Source organism: Salmo salar, unplaced genomic scaffold (genome assembly GCF_905237065.1).
Source record: "Salmo salar unplaced genomic scaffold, Ssal_v3.1, whole genome shotgun sequence".
NCBI lineage: Eukaryota > Metazoa > Chordata > Actinopteri > Salmoniformes > Salmonidae > Salmo > Salmo salar.
The window spans coordinates 610,218-628,587 of record NW_025550412.1 but is presented as its reverse complement, the minus strand read 5'-3'; the positions used below and the strand labels follow the sequence as shown (position 1 = coordinate 628,587).

At 47.8% G+C, this 18,370-nt stretch overlaps 1 protein-coding gene across 5 annotated transcripts in view; it reads right to left on the bottom strand.

Annotated features, from left to right (window-relative positions):
* The window catches only part of ccdc171 (coiled-coil domain containing 171), a 107,198-nt gene that overhangs the window by 63,705 nt on the left and 25,123 nt on the right, over window positions 1-18,370 (bottom strand). For all 5 annotated transcript variants that reach the window (XM_045713762.1, XM_045713763.1, XM_045713764.1 and 2 more), the window contains 4 exons: window positions 17,263-17,352; window positions 12,507-12,785; window positions 9,597-9,764; window positions 8,982-9,170 (listed from right to left, as the gene is read on the bottom strand). In XM_045713762.1, coding sequence (XP_045569718.1) covers window positions 8,982-9,170; window positions 9,597-9,764; window positions 12,507-12,785; window positions 17,263-17,352 — 726 coding nt within the window. The remainder of the gene's footprint in view (window positions 1-8,981; window positions 9,171-9,596; window positions 9,765-12,506; window positions 12,786-17,262; window positions 17,353-18,370) is intronic.

Here is an 18,370-nt window from a genome sequence, read left to right as displayed (position 1 = left end):
TGTAGCAGTGTGTTAGTTACCTGTATCTTCCCTGTAGCAGTGTGTTAGTTACCTGTATCTTCCCTGTAGCAGTGTAACAGTGTGTTAGTTACCTGTATCTTCCCTGTAGCAGTGTGTTAGTTACCCGTATCTTCCCCTGTAACAGTGTAACAGTGTGTTAGTTACCTGTATCTTCCCTGTAGCAGTGTAACAGTGTGTTAGTTACCTGTATCTTCCCTGTAGCAGTGTGTTAGTTACCTGTATCTTCCCTGTAGCAGTGTGTTAGTTACCTGTATCTTCCCTGTAGCAGTGTAGCAGTGTGTTAGTTACCTGTATCTTCCCTGTAGCAGTGTGTTAGTTACCTGTATCTTCCCCTGTAGCAGTGTGTTAGTTACCTGTATCTTCCCTGTAGCAGTGTAGCAGTGTGTTAGTTACCTGTATCTTCCCTGTAACAGTGTAACAGTGTGTTAGTTACCTGTATCTTCCCTGTAACAGTGTAACAGTGTGTTAGTTACCTGTATCTCCCCCTGTAACAGTGTAACAGTGTGTTAGTTACCTGTATCTTCCCTGTAGCAGTGTAGCAGTGTGTTAGTTACCTGTATCTTCCCTGTAACAGTGTAACAGTGTGTTAGTTACCTGTATCTTCCCTGTAGCAGTGTAGCAGTGTGTTAGTTACCTGTATCTTCCCTGTAACAGTGTAACAGTGTGTTAGTTACCTGTATCTTCCCTGTAGCAGTGTAGCAGTGTGTTAGTTACCTGTATCTTCCCTGTAACAGTGTAACAGTGTGTTAGTTACCTGTATCTTCCCTGTAGCAGTGTGTTAGTTACCTGTATCTTCCCTGTAACAGTGTAGCAGTGTGTTAGTTACCTGTATCTTCCCTGTAGCAGTGTGTTAGTTACCTGTATCTTCCCTGTAGCAGTGTGTTAGTTACCTGTATCTTCCCTGTAACAGTGTGTTAGTTACCTGTATCTTCCCTGTAGCAGTGTGTTAGTTACCTGTATCTTCCCCTGTAACAGTGTAGCAGTGTGTTAGTTACCTGTATCTTCCCTGTAGCAGTGTAGCAGTGTGTTAGTTACCTGTATCTTCCCTGTAACAGTGTAACAGTGTGTTAGTTACCTGTATCTTCCCTGTAGCAGTGTAGCAGTGTGTTAGTTACCTGTATCTTCCCTGTAACAGTGTAACAGTGTGTTAGTTACCTGTATCTTCCCTGTAGCAGTGTGTTAGTTACCTGTATCTTCCCTGTAACAGTGTGTTAGTTACCTGTATCTTCCCCTGTAGCAGTGTGTTAGTTACCTGTATCTTCCCCTGTAACAGTGTGTTAGTTACCTGTATCTTCCCTGTAGCAGTGTGTTAGTTACCTGTATCTTCCCTGTAGCAGTGTGTTAGTTACCTGTATCTACCCTGTAACAGTGTGTTAGTTACCTGTATCTTCCCCTGTAGCAGTGTGTTAGTTACCTGTATCTTCCCCTGTAACAGTGTGTTAGTTACCTGTATCTTCCCTGTAGCAGTGTGTTAGTTACCTGTATCTTCCCTGTAGCAGTGTGTTAGTTACCTGTATCTACCCTGTAACAGTGTGTTAGTTACCTGTATCTTCCCCTGTAGCAGTGTAGCAGTGTGTTAGTTACCTGTATCTTCCCTGTAGCAGTGTAACAGTGTGTTAGTTACCTGTATCTTCCCTGTAGCAGTGTGTTAGTTACCTGTATCTTCCCTGTAACAGTGTGTTAGTTACCTGTATCTTCCCCTGTAGCAGTGTGTTAGTTACCTGTATCTTCCCTGTAGCAGTGTAACAGTGTGTTAGTTACCTGTATCTTCCCTGTAGCAGTGTGTTAGTTACCTGTATCTTCCCCTGTAACAGTGTGTTAGTTACCTGTATCTTCCCTGTAGCAGTGTAACAGTGTGTTAGTTACCTGTATCTTCCCTGTAGCAGTGTGTTAGTTACCTGTATCTTCCCTGTAGCAGTGTGTTAGTTACCTGTATCTTCCCTGTAGCAGTGTAACAGTGTGTTAGTTACCTGTATCTTCCCTGTAGCAGTGTGTTAGTTACCTGTATCTTCCCTGTAGCAGTGTGTTAGTTACCTGTATCTTCCCTGTAGCAGTGTGTTAGTTACCTGTATCTACCCTGTAGCAGTGTGTTAGTTACCTGTATCTTCCCTGTAACAGTGTAACAGTGTGTTAGTTACCTGTATCTACCCTGTAACAGTGTGTTAGTTACCTGTATCTTCCCCTGTAGCAGTGTAACAGTGTGTTAGTTACCTGTATCTTCCCTGTAACAGTGTAACAGTGTGTTAGTTACCTGTATCTTCCCTGTAACAGTGTAACAGTGTGTTAGTTACCTGTATCTCCCCCTGTAACAGTGTAGCAGTGTGTTAGTTACCTGTATCTTCCCTGTAACAGTGTAACAGTGTGTTAGTTACCTGTATCTTCCCTGTAGCAGTGTGTTAGTTACCTGTATCTTCCCTGTAGCAGTGTAGCAGTGTGTTAGTTACCTGTATCTTCCCTGTAGCAGTGTGTTAGTTACCTGTATCTTCCCTGTAACAGTGTGTTAGTTACCTGTATCTTCCCCTGTAGCAGTGTGTTAGTTACCTGTATCTTCCCCTGTAACAGTGTAACAGTGTGTTAGTTACCTGTATCTTCCCTGTAGCAGTGTAACAGTGTGTTAGTTACCTGTATCTTCCCTGTAGCAGTGTGTTAGTTACCTGTATCTTCCCCTGTAACAGTGTGTTAGTTACCTGTATCTTCCCTGTAGCAGTGTGTTAGTTACCTGTATCTTCCCCTGTAGCAGTGTAGCAGTGTGTTAGTTACCTGTATCTTCCCTGTAGCAGTGTAACAGTGTGTTAGTTACCTGTATCTTCCCTGTAGCAGTGTGTTAGTTACCTGTATCTTCCCCTGTAGCAGTGTGTTAGTTACCTGTATCTTCCCTGTAGCAGTGTAGCAGTGTGTTAGTTACCTGTATCTTCCCTGTAACAGTGTAACAGTGTGTTAGTTACCTGTATCTTCCCTGTAACAGTGTAACAGTGTGTTAGTTACCTGTATCTCCCCCTGTAACAGTGTAACAGTGTGTTAGTTACCTGTATCTTCCCTGTAGCAGTGTAGCAGTGTGTTAGTTACCTGTATCTTCCCTGTAACAGTGTAACAGTGTGTTAGTTACCTGTATCTTCCCTGTAGCAGTGTGTTAGTTACCTGTATCTTCCCTGTAGCAGTGTAGCAGTGTGTTAGTTACCTGTATCTTCCCTGTAGCAGTGTGTTAGTTACCTGTATCTTCCCTGTAACAGTGTAACAGTGTGTTAGTTACCTGTATCTTCCCTGTAGCAGTGTGTTAGTTACCTGTATCTTCCCCTGTAACAGTGTAACAGTGTGTTAGTTACCTGTATCTTCCCTGTAACAGTGTGTTAGTTACCTGTATCTTCCCTGTAACAGTGTGTTAGTTACCTGTATCTTCCCTGTAGCAGTGTGTTAGTTACCTGTATCTTCCCTGTAACAGTGTAACAGTGTGTTAGTTACCTGTATCTTCCCTGTAACAGTGTGTTAGTTACCTGTATCTTCCCTGTAGCAGTGTGTTAGTTACCTGTCTCTTCCCTGTAGCAGTGTGTTAGTTACCTGTATCTTCCCTGTAGCAGTGTGTTAGTTACCTGTATCTTCCCTGTAGCAGTGTGTTAGTTACCTGTATCTACCCTGTAACAGTGTGTTAGTTACCTGTATCTTCCCTGTAGCAGTGTGTTAGTTACCTGTATCTTCCCTGTAGCAGTGTGTTAGTTACCTGTATCTACCCTGTAACAGTGTGTTAGTTACCTGTATCTTCCCTGTAGCAGTGTGTTAGTTACCTGTATCTTCCCTGTAGCAGTGTGTTAGTTACCTGTATCTACCCTGTAACAGTGTGTTAGTTACCTGTATCTCCCCCTGTAACAGTGTAACAGTGTGTTAGTTACCTGTATCTTCCCTGTAGCAGTGTAGCAGTGTGTTAGTTACCTGTATCTTCCCTGTAACAGTGTAACAGTGTGTTAGTTACCTGTATCTTCCCTGTAGCAGTGTAGCAGTGTGTTAGTTACCTGTATCTTCCCTGTAACAGTGTAACAGTGTGTTAGTTACCTGTATCTTCCCTGTAGCAGTGTAGCAGTGTGTTAGTTACCTGTATCTTCCCTGTAACAGTGTAACAGTGTGTTAGTTACCTGTATCTTCCCTGTAGCAGTGTGTTAGTTACCTGTATCTTCCCTGTAACAGTGTAGCAGTGTGTTAGTTACCTGTATCTTCCCTGTAGCAGTGTGTTAGTTACCTGTATCTTCCCTGTAGCAGTGTGTTAGTTACCTGTATCTTCCCTGTAACAGTGTGTTAGTTACCTGTATCTTCCCTGTAGCAGTGTGTTAGTTACCTGTATCTTCCCCTGTAACAGTGTAGCAGTGTGTTAGTTACCTGTATCTTCCCTGTAGCAGTGTAGCAGTGTGTTAGTTACCTGTATCTTCCCTGTAACAGTGTAACAGTGTGTTAGTTACCTGTATCTTCCCTGTAGCAGTGTAGCAGTGTGTTAGTTACCTGTATCTTCCCTGTAACAGTGTAACAGTGTGTTAGTTACCTGTATCTTCCCTGTAGCAGTGTGTTAGTTACCTGTATCTTCCCTGTAACAGTGTGTTAGTTACCTGTATCTTCCCCTGTAGCAGTGTGTTAGTTACCTGTATCTTCCCCTGTAACAGTGTGTTAGTTACCTGTATCTTCCCTGTAGCAGTGTGTTAGTTACCTGTATCTTCCCTGTAGCAGTGTGTTAGTTACCTGTATCTACCCTGTAACAGTGTGTTAGTTACCTGTATCTTCCCCTGTAGCAGTGTGTTAGTTACCTGTATCTTCCCCTGTAACAGTGTGTTAGTTACCTGTATCTTCCCTGTAGCAGTGTGTTAGTTACCTGTATCTTCCCTGTAGCAGTGTGTTAGTTACCTGTATCTACCCTGTAACAGTGTGTTAGTTACCTGTATCTTCCCCTGTAGCAGTGTAGCAGTGTGTTAGTTACCTGTATCTTCCCTGTAGCAGTGTAACAGTGTGTTAGTTACCTGTATCTTCCCTGTAGCAGTGTGTTAGTTACCTGTATCTTCCCTGTAACAGTGTGTTAGTTACCTGTATCTTCCCCTGTAGCAGTGTGTTAGTTACCTGTATCTTCCCTGTAGCAGTGTAACAGTGTGTTAGTTACCTGTATCTTCCCTGTAGCAGTGTGTTAGTTACCTGTATCTTCCCCTGTAACAGTGTGTTAGTTACCTGTATCTTCCCTGTAGCAGTGTAACAGTGTGTTAGTTACCTGTATCTTCCCTGTAGCAGTGTGTTAGTTACCTGTATCTTCCCTGTAGCAGTGTGTTAGTTACCTGTATCTTCCCTGTAGCAGTGTAACAGTGTGTTAGTTACCTGTATCTTCCCTGTAGCAGTGTGTTAGTTACCTGTATCTTCCCTGTAGCAGTGTGTTAGTTACCTGTATCTACCCTGTAGCAGTGTGTTAGTTACCTGTATCTTCCCTGTAACAGTGTAACAGTGTGTTAGTTACCTGTATCTACCCTGTAACAGTGTGTTAGTTACCTGTATCTTCCCCTGTAGCAGTGTAACAGTGTGTTAGTTACCTGTATCTTCCCTGTAACAGTGTAACAGTGTGTTAGTTACCTGTATCTTCCCTGTAACAGTGTAACAGTGTGTTAGTTACCTGTATCTCCCCCTGTAACAGTGTAGCAGTGTGTTAGTTACCTGTATCTTCCCTGTAACAGTGTAACAGTGTGTTAGTTACCTGTATCTTCCCTGTAGCAGTGTGTTAGTTACCTGTATCTTCCCTGTAGCAGTGTAGCAGTGTGTTAGTTACCTGTATCTTCCCTGTAGCAGTGTGTTAGTTACCTGTATCTTCCCTGTAACAGTGTGTTAGTTACCTGTATCTTCCCCTGTAGCAGTGTGTTAGTTACCTGTATCTTCCCCTGTAACAGTGTAACAGTGTGTTAGTTACCTGTATCTTCCCTGTAGCAGTGTAACAGTGTGTTAGTTACCTGTATCTTCCCTGTAGCAGTGTGTTAGTTACCTGTATCTTCCCCTGTAACAGTGTGTTAGTTACCTGTATCTTCCCTGTAGCAGTGTGTTAGTTACCTGTATCTTCCCCTGTAGCAGTGTAGCAGTGTGTTAGTTACCTGTATCTTCCCTGTAGCAGTGTAACAGTGTGTTAGTTACCTGTATCTTCCCTGTAGCAGTGTGTTAGTTACCTGTATCTTCCCCTGTAGCAGTGTGTTAGTTACCTGTATCTTCCCTGTAGCAGTGTAGCAGTGTGTTAGTTACCTGTATCTTCCCTGTAACAGTGTAACAGTGTGTTAGTTACCTGTATCTTCCCTGTAACAGTGTAACAGTGTGTTAGTTACCTGTATCTCCCCCTGTAACAGTGTAACAGTGTGTTAGTTACCTGTATCTTCCCTGTAGCAGTGTAGCAGTGTGTTAGTTACCTGTATCTTCCCTGTAACAGTGTAACAGTGTGTTAGTTACCTGTATCTTCCCTGTAGCAGTGTGTTAGTTACCTGTATCTTCCCTGTAGCAGTGTAGCAGTGTGTTAGTTACCTGTATCTTCCCTGTAGCAGTGTGTTAGTTACCTGTATCTTCCCTGTAACAGTGTAACAGTGTGTTAGTTACCTGTATCTTCCCTGTAGCAGTGTGTTAGTTACCTGTATCTTCCCCTGTAACAGTGTAACAGTGTGTTAGTTACCTGTATCTTCCCTGTAACAGTGTGTTAGTTACCTGTATCTTCCCTGTAACAGTGTGTTAGTTACCTGTATCTTCCCTGTAGCAGTGTGTTAGTTACCTGTATCTTCCCTGTAACAGTGTAACAGTGTGTTAGTTACCTGTATCTTCCCTGTAACAGTGTGTTAGTTACCTGTATCTTCCCTGTAGCAGTGTGTTAGTTACCTGTCTCTTCCCTGTAGCAGTGTGTTAGTTACCTGTATCTTCCCTGTAGCAGTGTGTTAGTTACCTGTATCTTCCCTGTAGCAGTGTGTTAGTTACCTGTATCTACCCTGTAACAGTGTGTTAGTTACCTGTATCTTCCCTGTAGCAGTGTGTTAGTTACCTGTATCTTCCCTGTAGCAGTGTGTTAGTTACCTGTATCTACCCTGTAACAGTGTGTTAGTTACCTGTATCTTCCCTGTAGCAGTGTGTTAGTTACCTGTATCTTCCCTGTAGCAGTGTGTTAGTTACCTGTATCTACCCTGTAACAGTGTGTTAGTTACCTGTATCTTCCCCTGTAGCAGTGTAGCAGTGTGTTAGTTACCTGTATCTTCCCTGTAACAGTGTGTTAGTTACCTGTATCTTCCCCTGTAGCAGTGTGTTAGTTACCTGTATCTTCCCCTGTAACAGTGTGTTAGTTACCTGTATCTTCCCTGTAGCAGTGTGTTAGTTACCTGTATCTTCCCTGTAGCAGTGTGTTAGTTACCTGTATCTACCCTGTAACAGTGTGTTAGTTACCTGTATCTTCCCCTGTAGCAGTGTAGCAGTGTGTTAGTTACCTGTATCTTCCCTGTAACAGTGTAGCAGTGTGTTAGTTACCTGTATCTTCCCCTTTAACAGTGTAACAGTGTGTTAGTTACCTGTATCTTCCCTGTAGCAGTGTGTTAGTTACCTGTATCTTCCCCTGTAGCAGTGTGTTAGTTACCTGTATCTTCCCTGTAACAGTGTGTTAGTTACCTGTATCTTCCCTGTAGCAGTGTGTTAGTTACCTGTATCTTCCCTGTAGCAGTGTGTTAGTTACCTGTATCTTCCCTGTAGCAGTGTGTTAGTTACCTGTATCTACCCTGTAGCAGTGTGTTAGTTACCTGTATCTTCCCTGTAACAGTGTAACAGTGTGTTAGTTACCTGTATCTTCCCTGTAGCAGTGTGTTAGTTACCTGTATCTACCCTGTAACAGTGTGTTAGTTACCTGTATCTTCCCCTGTAGCAGTGTAACAGTGTGTTAGTTACCTGTATCTTCCCTGTAGCAGTGTAACAGTGTGTTAGTTACCTGTATCTTCCCTGTAGCAGTGTGTTAGTTACCTGTATCTTCCCCTGTAGCAGTGTGTTAGTTACCTGTATCTTCCCTGTAGCAGTGTAGCAGTGTGTTAGTTACCTGTATCTTCCCTGTAACAGTGTAACAGTGTGTTAGTTACCTGTATCTTCCCTGTAACAGTGTAACAGTGTGTTAGTTACCTGTATCTTCCCTGTAGCAGTGTAACAGTGTGTTAGTTACCTGTATCTTCCCTGTAGCAGTGTGTTAGTTACCTGTATCTTCCCCTGTAGCAGTGTGTTAGTTACCTGTATCTTCCCCTGTAACAGTGTGTTAGTTACCTGTATCTTCCCTGTAGCAGTGTGTTAGTTACCTGTATCTTCCCTGTAACAGTGTAACAGTGTGTTAGTTACCTGTATCTTCCCTGTAGCAGTGTGTTAGTTACCTGTATCTTCCCTGTAGCAGTGTGTTAGTTACCTGTATCTTCCCTGTAACAGTGTAACAGTGTGTTAGTTACCTGTATCTTCCCTGTAGCAGTGTGTTAGTTACCTGTATCTTCCCTGTAACAGTGTGTTAGTTACCTGTATCTTCCCTGTAACAGTGTGTTAGTTACCTGTATCTTCCCTGTAACAGTGTGTTAGTTACCTGTATCTTCCCTGTAACAGTGTGTTAGTTACCTGTATCTTCCCTGTAGCAGTGTGTTAGTTACCTGTATCTTCCCCTGTAGCAGTGTAACAGTGTGTTAGTTACCTGTATCTTCCCTGTAGCAGTGTGTTAGTTACCTGTATCTTCCCTGTAGCAGTGTGTTAGTTACCTGTATCTTCCCTGTAGCAGTGTGTTAGTTACCTGTATCTTCCCTGTAGCAGTGTGTTAGTTACCTGTATCTTCCCTGTAACAGTGTAACAGTGTGTTAGTTACCTGTATCTTCCCTGTAGCAGTGTGTTAGTTACCTGTATCTTCCCTGTAACAGTGTAACAGTGTGTTAGTTACCTGTATCTTCCCTGTAGCAGTGTAACAGTGTGTTAGTTACCTGTATCTCCCCCTGTAACAGTGTAACAGTGTGTGTGTGTTGCTGGTCCATCTCATGTCTCTGTGCTGTCCAGGTCTCTTCTCTCTTTTTCACTGTCTCCTCTATTCTCACTAACACACCTTCCTGGCTCTGCTGCAGCTGAGATACACACACAGTGTTACTCTCACACACAGCCTGCAGGTGGGACACCTGGAGAGAGAGAGAGAGAGAGAGATAGAGAGAGAGTGAGAGAAAGTAGAGAGAGAGCGTGAGAGTGAGAGAAAGTAGAGAGAGAGCGTGAGAGAGAGCGTGAGAGAGAGCGTGAGAGAGAAAGTAGAGAGAGAGCGTGAGAGAGAAAGTAGAGTGTGAGAGAGAGAGAGAGCGTGAGAGAGAGAAAGTAGAGAGAGAGAGTGTGAGAGAGAGCGTGAGAGAGAAAGTAGAGAGAGAGATGGAGGAGAGAGATGGATGAGCGCGATGTAGGAGAGAGAGAAGAGAGCGAGGAGAGGGAGAGAGAAAGGAGAGAGTCAAAGACTTGAATACTGCCTAAGCATTTGTAAGCTGTATTGAAAGAGAAACAAATAGTATCTCACTCGCTCACAGACACACACACACATCTCACACACACACACACCCTACCCTCTCGTTGGCGCGTGTAAGGTCAGAGGTGAGGGTGTCGACGTGTTCCGTGATGACATCACAGAGCTCCGCCCAGGAGAAACTACCCAGGATGCACTGTGGCTGGGAGATGAGGACGCAGCCCGCTAACAGACGCTGGAAAAGACCGTGAAGAAACGACAACTTCTCCTGCAGAGAGACACACACAGACACTCGGGTGAGCCACCGGTAACAGAGATGCAGGTTAACTGAACTACTGCCGCTGCTAACACAGTCTATAATGACGTTAGTGATTACATTAGGGTTATAAAGGGTTATAAATGGACCATAGTGGCGTTAGCATGAACCCTGGTGAAACACCGGGAACAGGAGGGCAGGACGGCCTGGTATGAAGAGGGCATCTGATTGGCACTGATAGTAACAGAACAGAGGGATAAACAGGGCTTTATATAACACACTGATAGTAACAGAACAGAGGGATAAACAGGGCTTTATATTACACACTGATAGTAACAGAACAGAGGGATAAACAGGGCTTTATATTACACACTGATATTAACAGAACAGAGGGATAAACAGGGCTTTATAAAACACACTGATAGTAACAGAACAGAGGGATAAACAGGGCTTTATAAAACACACTGATAGTAACAGAACAGAGGGATAAACAGGGCTTTATATAACACACTGATATTAACAGAACAGACAAACTGTCATGTTTACTAGAGGGATAAACAGGGCTTTATAAAACACACTGATAGTAACAGACCAACTGTCATGTTTACTAGAGGGATAAACAGGGCTTTATATAACACACTGATAGTAACAGAACAGAGGGATAAACAGGGCTTTATAAAACACACTGATATTAACAGACCAACTGACATGTTTACTAGAGGGATAAACAGGGCTTTATAAAACACACTGATAGTAACAGAACAGAGGGATAAACAGGGCTTTATAAAACACACTGATATTAACAGACCAACTGACATGTTTACTAGAGGGATAAACAGGGCTTTATATAACACACTGATATTAACAGACCAACTGTCATGTTTACTAGAGGGATAAACAGGGCTTTATAAAACACACTGATATTAACAGAACAGAGGGATAAACAGGGCTTTATAAAACACACTGATAGTAACAGAACAGAGGGATAAACAGGGCTTTATAAAACACACTGATATTAACAGACCAACTGTCATGTTTACTAGAGGGATAAACAGGGCTTTATAAAACACACTGATAGTAACAGAACAGAGGGATAAACAGGGCTTTATAAAACACACTGATAGTAACAGAACAGAGGGATAAACAGGGCTTTATATAACACACTGATATTAACAGAACAGACAAACTGTCATGTTTACTAGAGGGATAAACAGGGCTTTATAAAACACACTGATAGTAACAGACCAACTGTCATGTTTACTAGAGGGATAAACAGGGCTTTATATAACACACTGATAGTAACAGAACAGAGGGATAAACAGGGCTTTATAAAACACACTGATATTAACAGACCAACTGACATGTTTACTAGAGGGATAAACAGGGCTTTATAAAACACACTGATAGTAACAGAACAGAGGGATAAACAGGGCTTTATAAAACACACTGATATTAACAGACCAACTGACATGTTTACTAGAGGGATAAACAGGGCTTTATATAACACACTGATATTAACAGACCAACTGACATGTTTACTAGAGGGATAAACAGGGCTTTATATAACACACTGATATTAACAGACCAACTGTCATGTTTACTAGAGGGATAAACAGGGCTTTATAAAACACACTGATATTAACAGAACAGAGGGATAAACAGGGCTTTATAAAACACACTGATAGTAACAGAACAGAGGGATAAACAGGGCTTTATAAAACACACTGATATTAACAGACCAACTGTCATGTTTACTAGAGGGATAAACAGGGCTTTATAAAACACACTGATAGTAACAGAACAGAGGGATAAACAGGGCTTTATAAAACACACTGATATTAACAGAACAGAGGGATAAACAGGGCTTTATAAAACACACTGATATTAACAGACCAACTGTCATGTTTACTAGAGGGATAAACAGGGCTTTATAAAACACACTGATATTAACAGACCAACTGACATGTTTACTAGAGGGATAAACAGGGCTTTATAAAACACACTGATAGTAACAGACCAACTGTCATGTTTACTAGAGGGATAAACAGGGCTTTATAAAACACACTGATAGTAACAGACCAACTGACATGTTTACTAGAGGGATAAACAGGGCTTTATAAAACACACTGATAGTAACAGACCAACTGTCATGTTTACTAGAGGGATAAACAGGGCTTTATAAAACACACTGATAGTAACAGAACAGAGGGATAAACAGGGCTTTATAAAACACACTGATATTAACAGACCAACTGTCATGTTTACTAGAGGGATAAACAGGGCTTTATAAAACACACTGATAGTAACAGACCAACTGTCATGTTTACTAGAGGGATAAACAGGGCTTTATAAAACACACTGATAGTAACAGACCAACTGACATGTTTACTAGAGGGATAAACAGGGCTTTATAAAACACACTGATAGTAACAGACCAGACAAACTGTCATGTTTACTAGAGGGATAAACAGGGCTTTATAAAACACACTGATATTAACAGAACAGACAAACTGTCATGTTTACTAGAGGGATAAACAGGGCTTTATAAAACACACTGATATTAACAGAACAACTGTCATGTTTACTAGAGGGATAAACAGGGCTTTATAAAACACACTGATAGTAACAGACCAACTGACATGTTTACTAGAGGGATAAACAGGGCTTTATATAACACACTGACAGTAACAGAAGGTGGTGGAAGAACGAATAGGAGGATGAAGAGACTTCCACTCCAAACAGAGCTCTGTTTACCTGAGAATCTTTCTGATTGAGTTGTCTGATCCTCTGTACTTCTGCCTGCAACTCCTCTGTCCTCTCTCTCTCCTTCTCCCGCTCTCCTTCCCTCTGCTTCTCCCTCGTTTTCTCCCTCTCTCCTTCCCGCTGCTTCTCCCTTTCCCTCTCCCTCTCCCAGTGTTGCTGGGCGGTCTGTAGGTCAGTCTGTAGTCTGGTGGTCTGGAGCGCCTTTTCAGAACACTGGGATCTCAGACGCTGTAACTCTACATTACAGTCAGACAGCGCTGCACGGAGCTCCTACAGGGGAGAGAGAGAGAGAGGGGAGGGAATAGAGAGAGAGAGAGAGAGAGAGAGAGAGAGAGAGAGAAGATAAAAAAAAAAGACCTATGTTAGCATTGGTGGACCTCTGTGTCCTCATAGTCAGGGCCCTGCCAGCAACCAGTGGTCACGTTCAATATGACAGCCTGGTAATCTGAGCTGGTTGAGAGAATCCTCACGTTCAATACGCCCATCCACTCTAACCACTAGGCTACCCGCCGACCCTCCACTCTAACCACTAGGCTACCCGCCGCCCCTCCACTCTAACCACTAGGCTACCCGCCGCCCCTCCACTCTAACCACTAGGCTACCCGCCGCCCCTCCACTCTAACCACTAGGCTACCTGCCGACCCTCCACTCTAACCACTAGGCTACCCGCCGCCCCTCCACTCTAACCACTAGGCAACCCGCCGCCCCTCCACTCTAACCACTAGGCTACCCGCCGCCCATCCACTCTAACCACTAGGCTACCCGCCGCCCCTCCACTCTAACCACTAGGCTACCCGCCGCCCCTCCACTCTAACCACTAGGCTACCCGCCGCCCCTCCACTCTAACCACTAGGCTACCCGCCGCCCCTCCACTCTAACCACTAGGCTACCCGCCGCCCCTCCACTCTAACCACTAGGCTACCCGCCGCCCCTCCACTCTAACCACTAGGCTACCCGCCGCCCCTCCACTCTAACCACTAGGCTACCCGCCGCCCCTCCACTCTAACCACTAGGCTACCCGCCGCCCCTCCACTCTAACCACTAGGCTACCCGCCGCCCCTCCACTCTAACCACTAGGCAACCCGCCGCCCCTCCACTCTAACCACTAGGCAACCCGCCGCCCCTCCACTCTAACCACTAGGCTACCCGCCGCCCATCCACTCTAACCACTAGGCTACCCGCCGCCCCTCCACTCTAACCACTAGGCTACCCGCCGCCCCTCCACTCTAACCACTAGGCTACCCGCCGACCCTCCACTCTAACCACTAGGCTACCCGCCGACCCTCCACTCTAACCACTAGGCTACCCGCCGCCCCTCCACTCTAACCACTAGGCTACCCGCCGCCCCTCCACTCTAACCACTAGGCTACCCGCCGCCCCTCCACTCTAACCACTAGGCTACCCGCCGACCCTCCACTCTAACCACTAGGCTACCCGCCGCCCCTCCACTCTAACCACTAGGCAACCCGCCGCCCCTCCACTCTAACCACTAGGCAACCCGCCGCCCCTCCACTCTAACCACTAGGCTACCCGCCGCCCATCCACTCTAACCACTAGGCTACCCGCCGCCCCTCCACTCTAACCACTAGGCTACCCGCCGCCCCTCCACTCTAACCACTAGGCTACCCGCCGCCCCTCCACTCTAACCACTAGGCTACCCGCCGCCCCTCCACTCTAACCACTAGGCTACCCGCCGCCCCTCCACTCTAACCACTAGGCTACCCGCCGCCCCTCCACTCTAACCACTAGGCTACCCGCCGCCCCTCCACTCTAACCACTAGGCTACCCGCCGCCCCTCCACTCTAACCACTAGGCTACCCGCCGCCCCTCCACTCTAACCACTAGGCAACCCGCCGCCCCTCCACTCTAACCACTAGGCAACCCGCCGCCCCTCCACTCTAACCACTAGGCTACCCGCCGCCCATCCACTCTAACCACTAGGCTACCCGCCGCCCCTCCACTCTAACCACTAGGCTACCCGCCGCCCCTCCACTCTAACCACTAGGCTACCCGCCGCCCCTCCACTCTAACCACTAGGCTACCCGCCGCCCCTCCACTCTAACCACTAGGCTACCCGCCGCCCCTCCACTCTAACCACTAGGCTACCCGCCGCCCCTCCACTCTAACCACTAGGCTACCCGCCGCCCCTCCACTCTAACCACTAGGCTACCCGCCGCCCCTCCACTCTAACCACTAGGCTACCCGCCGCCCCTCCACTCTAACCACTAGGCTACCCGCCGCCCCTCCACTCTAACCACTAGGCTACACGCCCGACCCTCCACTCTAACCACTAGGCTACCCGCCGACCCTCCACTCTAACCACTAGGCTACCCGCCGCCCCTCCACTCTAACCACTAGGCTACCCGCCGCCCCTCCACTCTAACCACTAGGCTACCCGCCGACCCTCCACTCTAACCACTAGGCTACCCGCCGACCCTCCACTCTAACCACTAGGCTACCCGCCGACCCTCCACTCTAACCACTAGGCTACCCGCCGACCCTCCACTCTAACCACTTGGCTACCCGCCGACCCTCCACTCTAACCACTAGGCTACCCGCCGCCCCTCCACTCTAACCACTAGGCTACCCGCCGCCCCTCCACTCTAACCACTAGGCTACCCGCCGCCCCTCCACTCTAACCACTAGGCTACCCGCCGCCCCTCCACTCTAACCACTAGGCTACCCGCCGCCCCTCCACTCTAACCGCTAGGCTACCCGCCGACCCTCCACTCTAACCGCTAGGCTACCCGCCGCCCCTCCACTCTAACCGCTAGGCTACCCGCCGACCCTCCACTCTAACCGCTAGGCTACCCGCCGACCCTCCACTCTAACGGCTAGGCTACCTGCCGACCCTCCACTCTAACCGCTAGGCTACCTGCCGACCCTCCACTCTAACCGCTAGGCTACCTGCCGTCCCTCCACTCTAACCGCTAGGCTACCTGCGGCCCCTCCACTCTAACCGCTAGGCTACCTGCGGCCCCTCCACTCTAACCGCTAGGCTACCTGCCGCCCCTCCACTCTAACCACTAGGCTCCCCTGCCGACCCTCCACTCTAACCACTAGGCTACCTGCCGACCCTCCACTCTAACCACTAGGCTACCTGCCGACCCTCCACTCTAACCACTAGGCTACCTGCCGACCCTCCACTCTAACGACTAGGCTACCTGCCGACCCTCCACTCTAACCACTAGGCTACCTGCCGACCCTCCACTCTAACCACTAGGCTACCTGCCTCCCCTCCACTCTAACCGCTAGGCTACCTGCCTCCCCTCCACTCTAACCACTAGGCTACCCGCCGACCCTCCACTCTAACCACTAGGCTACCCGCCGACCCTCCACTCTAACCACTTGGCTACCCGCCGACCCTCCACTCTAACCACTAGGCTACCCGCCGCCCCTCCACTCTAACCACTAGGCTACCCGCCGCCCCTCCACTCTAACCACTAGGCTACCCGCCGCCCCTCCACTCTAACCACTAGGCTACCCGCCGCCCCTCCACTCTAACCACTAGGCTACCCGCCGCCCCTCCACTCTAACCACTAGGCTACCCGCCGCCCCTCCACTCTAACCGCTAGGCTACCCGCCGACCCTCCACTCTAACCGCTAGGCTACCTGCCGACCCTCCACTCTAACCGCTAGGCTACCTGCCGACCCTCCACTCTAACCGCTAGGCTACCTGCCGTCCCTCCACTCTAACCGCTAGGCTACCTGCGGCCCCTCCACTCTAACCGCTAGGCTACCTGCGGCCCCTCCACTCTAACCGCTAGGCTACCTGCCGCCCCTCCACTCTAACCACTAGGCTCCCCTGCCGACCCTCCACTCTAACCACTAGGCTACCTGCCGACCCTCCACTCTAACCACTAGGCTACCTGCCGACCCTCCACTCTAACCACTAGGCTACCTGCCGACCCTCCACTCTAACCACTAGGCTACCTGCCGACCCTCCACTCTAACCACTAGGCTACCTGCCTCCTCTACACTCTAACCACTAGGCTACCTGCCTCCCCTCCACTCTAACCACTAGGCTACCTGCCTCCCCTCCACTCTAACCACTAGGCTACCTGCCTCCCCTCCACTCTAACCACTAGGCTACCTGCCGACCCTCCACTCTAACCACTAGGCTACCTGCCGACCCTCCACTCTAACCACTAGGCTTCCTGCCGCCCCTCCACTCTAACCACTAGGCTACCTGCCGACCCTCCACTCTAACCACTAGGCTACCTGCCGACCCTCCACTCTAACCACTAGGCTACCTGCCGACCCTCCACTCTAACCACTAGGCTACCTGCCTACCCTCCACTCTAACCACTAGGCTACCTGCCGACCCTCCACTCTAACCACTAGGCTACCTGCCGCCCCTCCACTCTAACCACTAGGCTACCTGCCTCCCCTCCACTCTAACCACTAGGCTACCTGCCTCCCCTCCACTCTAACCACTAGGCTACCTGCCACCCCTCCACTCTAACCACTAGGCTACCTGCCTCCCCTCCACTCTAACCACTAGGCTACCTGCCGTCCCTCCACTCTAACCACTAGGCTACCTGCCTCCCCTCCACTCTAACCACTAGGCTACCTGCCGACCCTCCACTCTAACCACTAGGCTACCTGCCTCCCCTCCACTCTAACCACTAGGCTACCTGCCGACCCTATTCTAAGTGTCAGAAGAAAGAATAAATACAGTTTGTGATGGTTGACAGTTATACTGCAGTGCTGATCATGTCCAAAGACCGACTACAGTACTACTCACCTCTAAGTGACTCTTCTGTTCTGACATCAGTCGCTGGTTGGACTGAACCTCCTGGACCAGCCTCTCTGACTGTTTCTGCTGATCCAGGACCTGTTAATAACATGACATAACAACACTGAACCTCCTGGACCAGCCTCTCCGACTGTTTCTGCTGATCCAGGACCTGTTAATAACATGACATAACAACACTGATCCTCCTAAGATGTGACAGGAAAGGGGCTGGTTATCAGTGGTATGCTGTGCATCTTTACCTCTCTAGTAGTCTGGTCCAGGGTGGTCTGGTATGTAGTCAGGGTTAGGAGGGTTACCTCTCTAGTAGTCTGGTCCAGGGTGGTCTGGTACGTAGTCAGGGTTAGGAGGGTTACCTCTCTAGTAGTCTGGTCCAGGGTGGTCTGGTATGTAGTCAGGGTTAGGAGGGTTACCTCTCTAGTAGTCTGGTCCAGGGTGGTCTGGTATGTAGTCAGGGTTAGGAGGGTTACCTCTCTAGTAGTCTGGTCCAGGGTGGTCTGGTATGTAGTCAGGGTTAGGAGGGTTACCTCTCTAGTAGTCTGGTCCAGGGTGGTCTGGTACGTAGTCAGGGTTAGGAGGGTTACCTCTCTAGTAGTCTGGTCCAGGGTGGTCTGGTACGTAGTCAGGGTTAGGAGGGTTACCTCTCTAGTAGTCTGGTCCAGGGTGGTCTGGTACGTAGTCAGGGTTAGGAGGGTTACCTCTCTAGTAGTCTGGTCCAGGGTGGTCTGGTATGTAGTCAGGGTTAGGAGGGTTACCTCTCTAGTAGTCTGGTCCAGGGTGGTCTGGTATGTAGTCAGGGTTAGGAGGGTTACCTCTCTAGTAGTCTGGTCCAGGGTGGTCTGGTATGTAGTCAGGGTTAGGAGGGTTACCTCTCTAGTAGTCTGGTCCAGGGTGGTCTGGTATGTAGTCAGGGTTAGGAGGGTTACCTCTCTAGTAGTCTGGTCCAGGGTGGTCTGGTATGTAGTCAGGGTTAGGAGGGTTACCTCTCTAGTAGTCTGGTCCAGGGTGGTCTGGTATGTAGTCAGGGTTAGGAGGGTTACCTCTCTAGTAGTCTGGTCCAGGGTGGTCTGGTATGTAGTCAGGGTTAGGAGGGTTACCT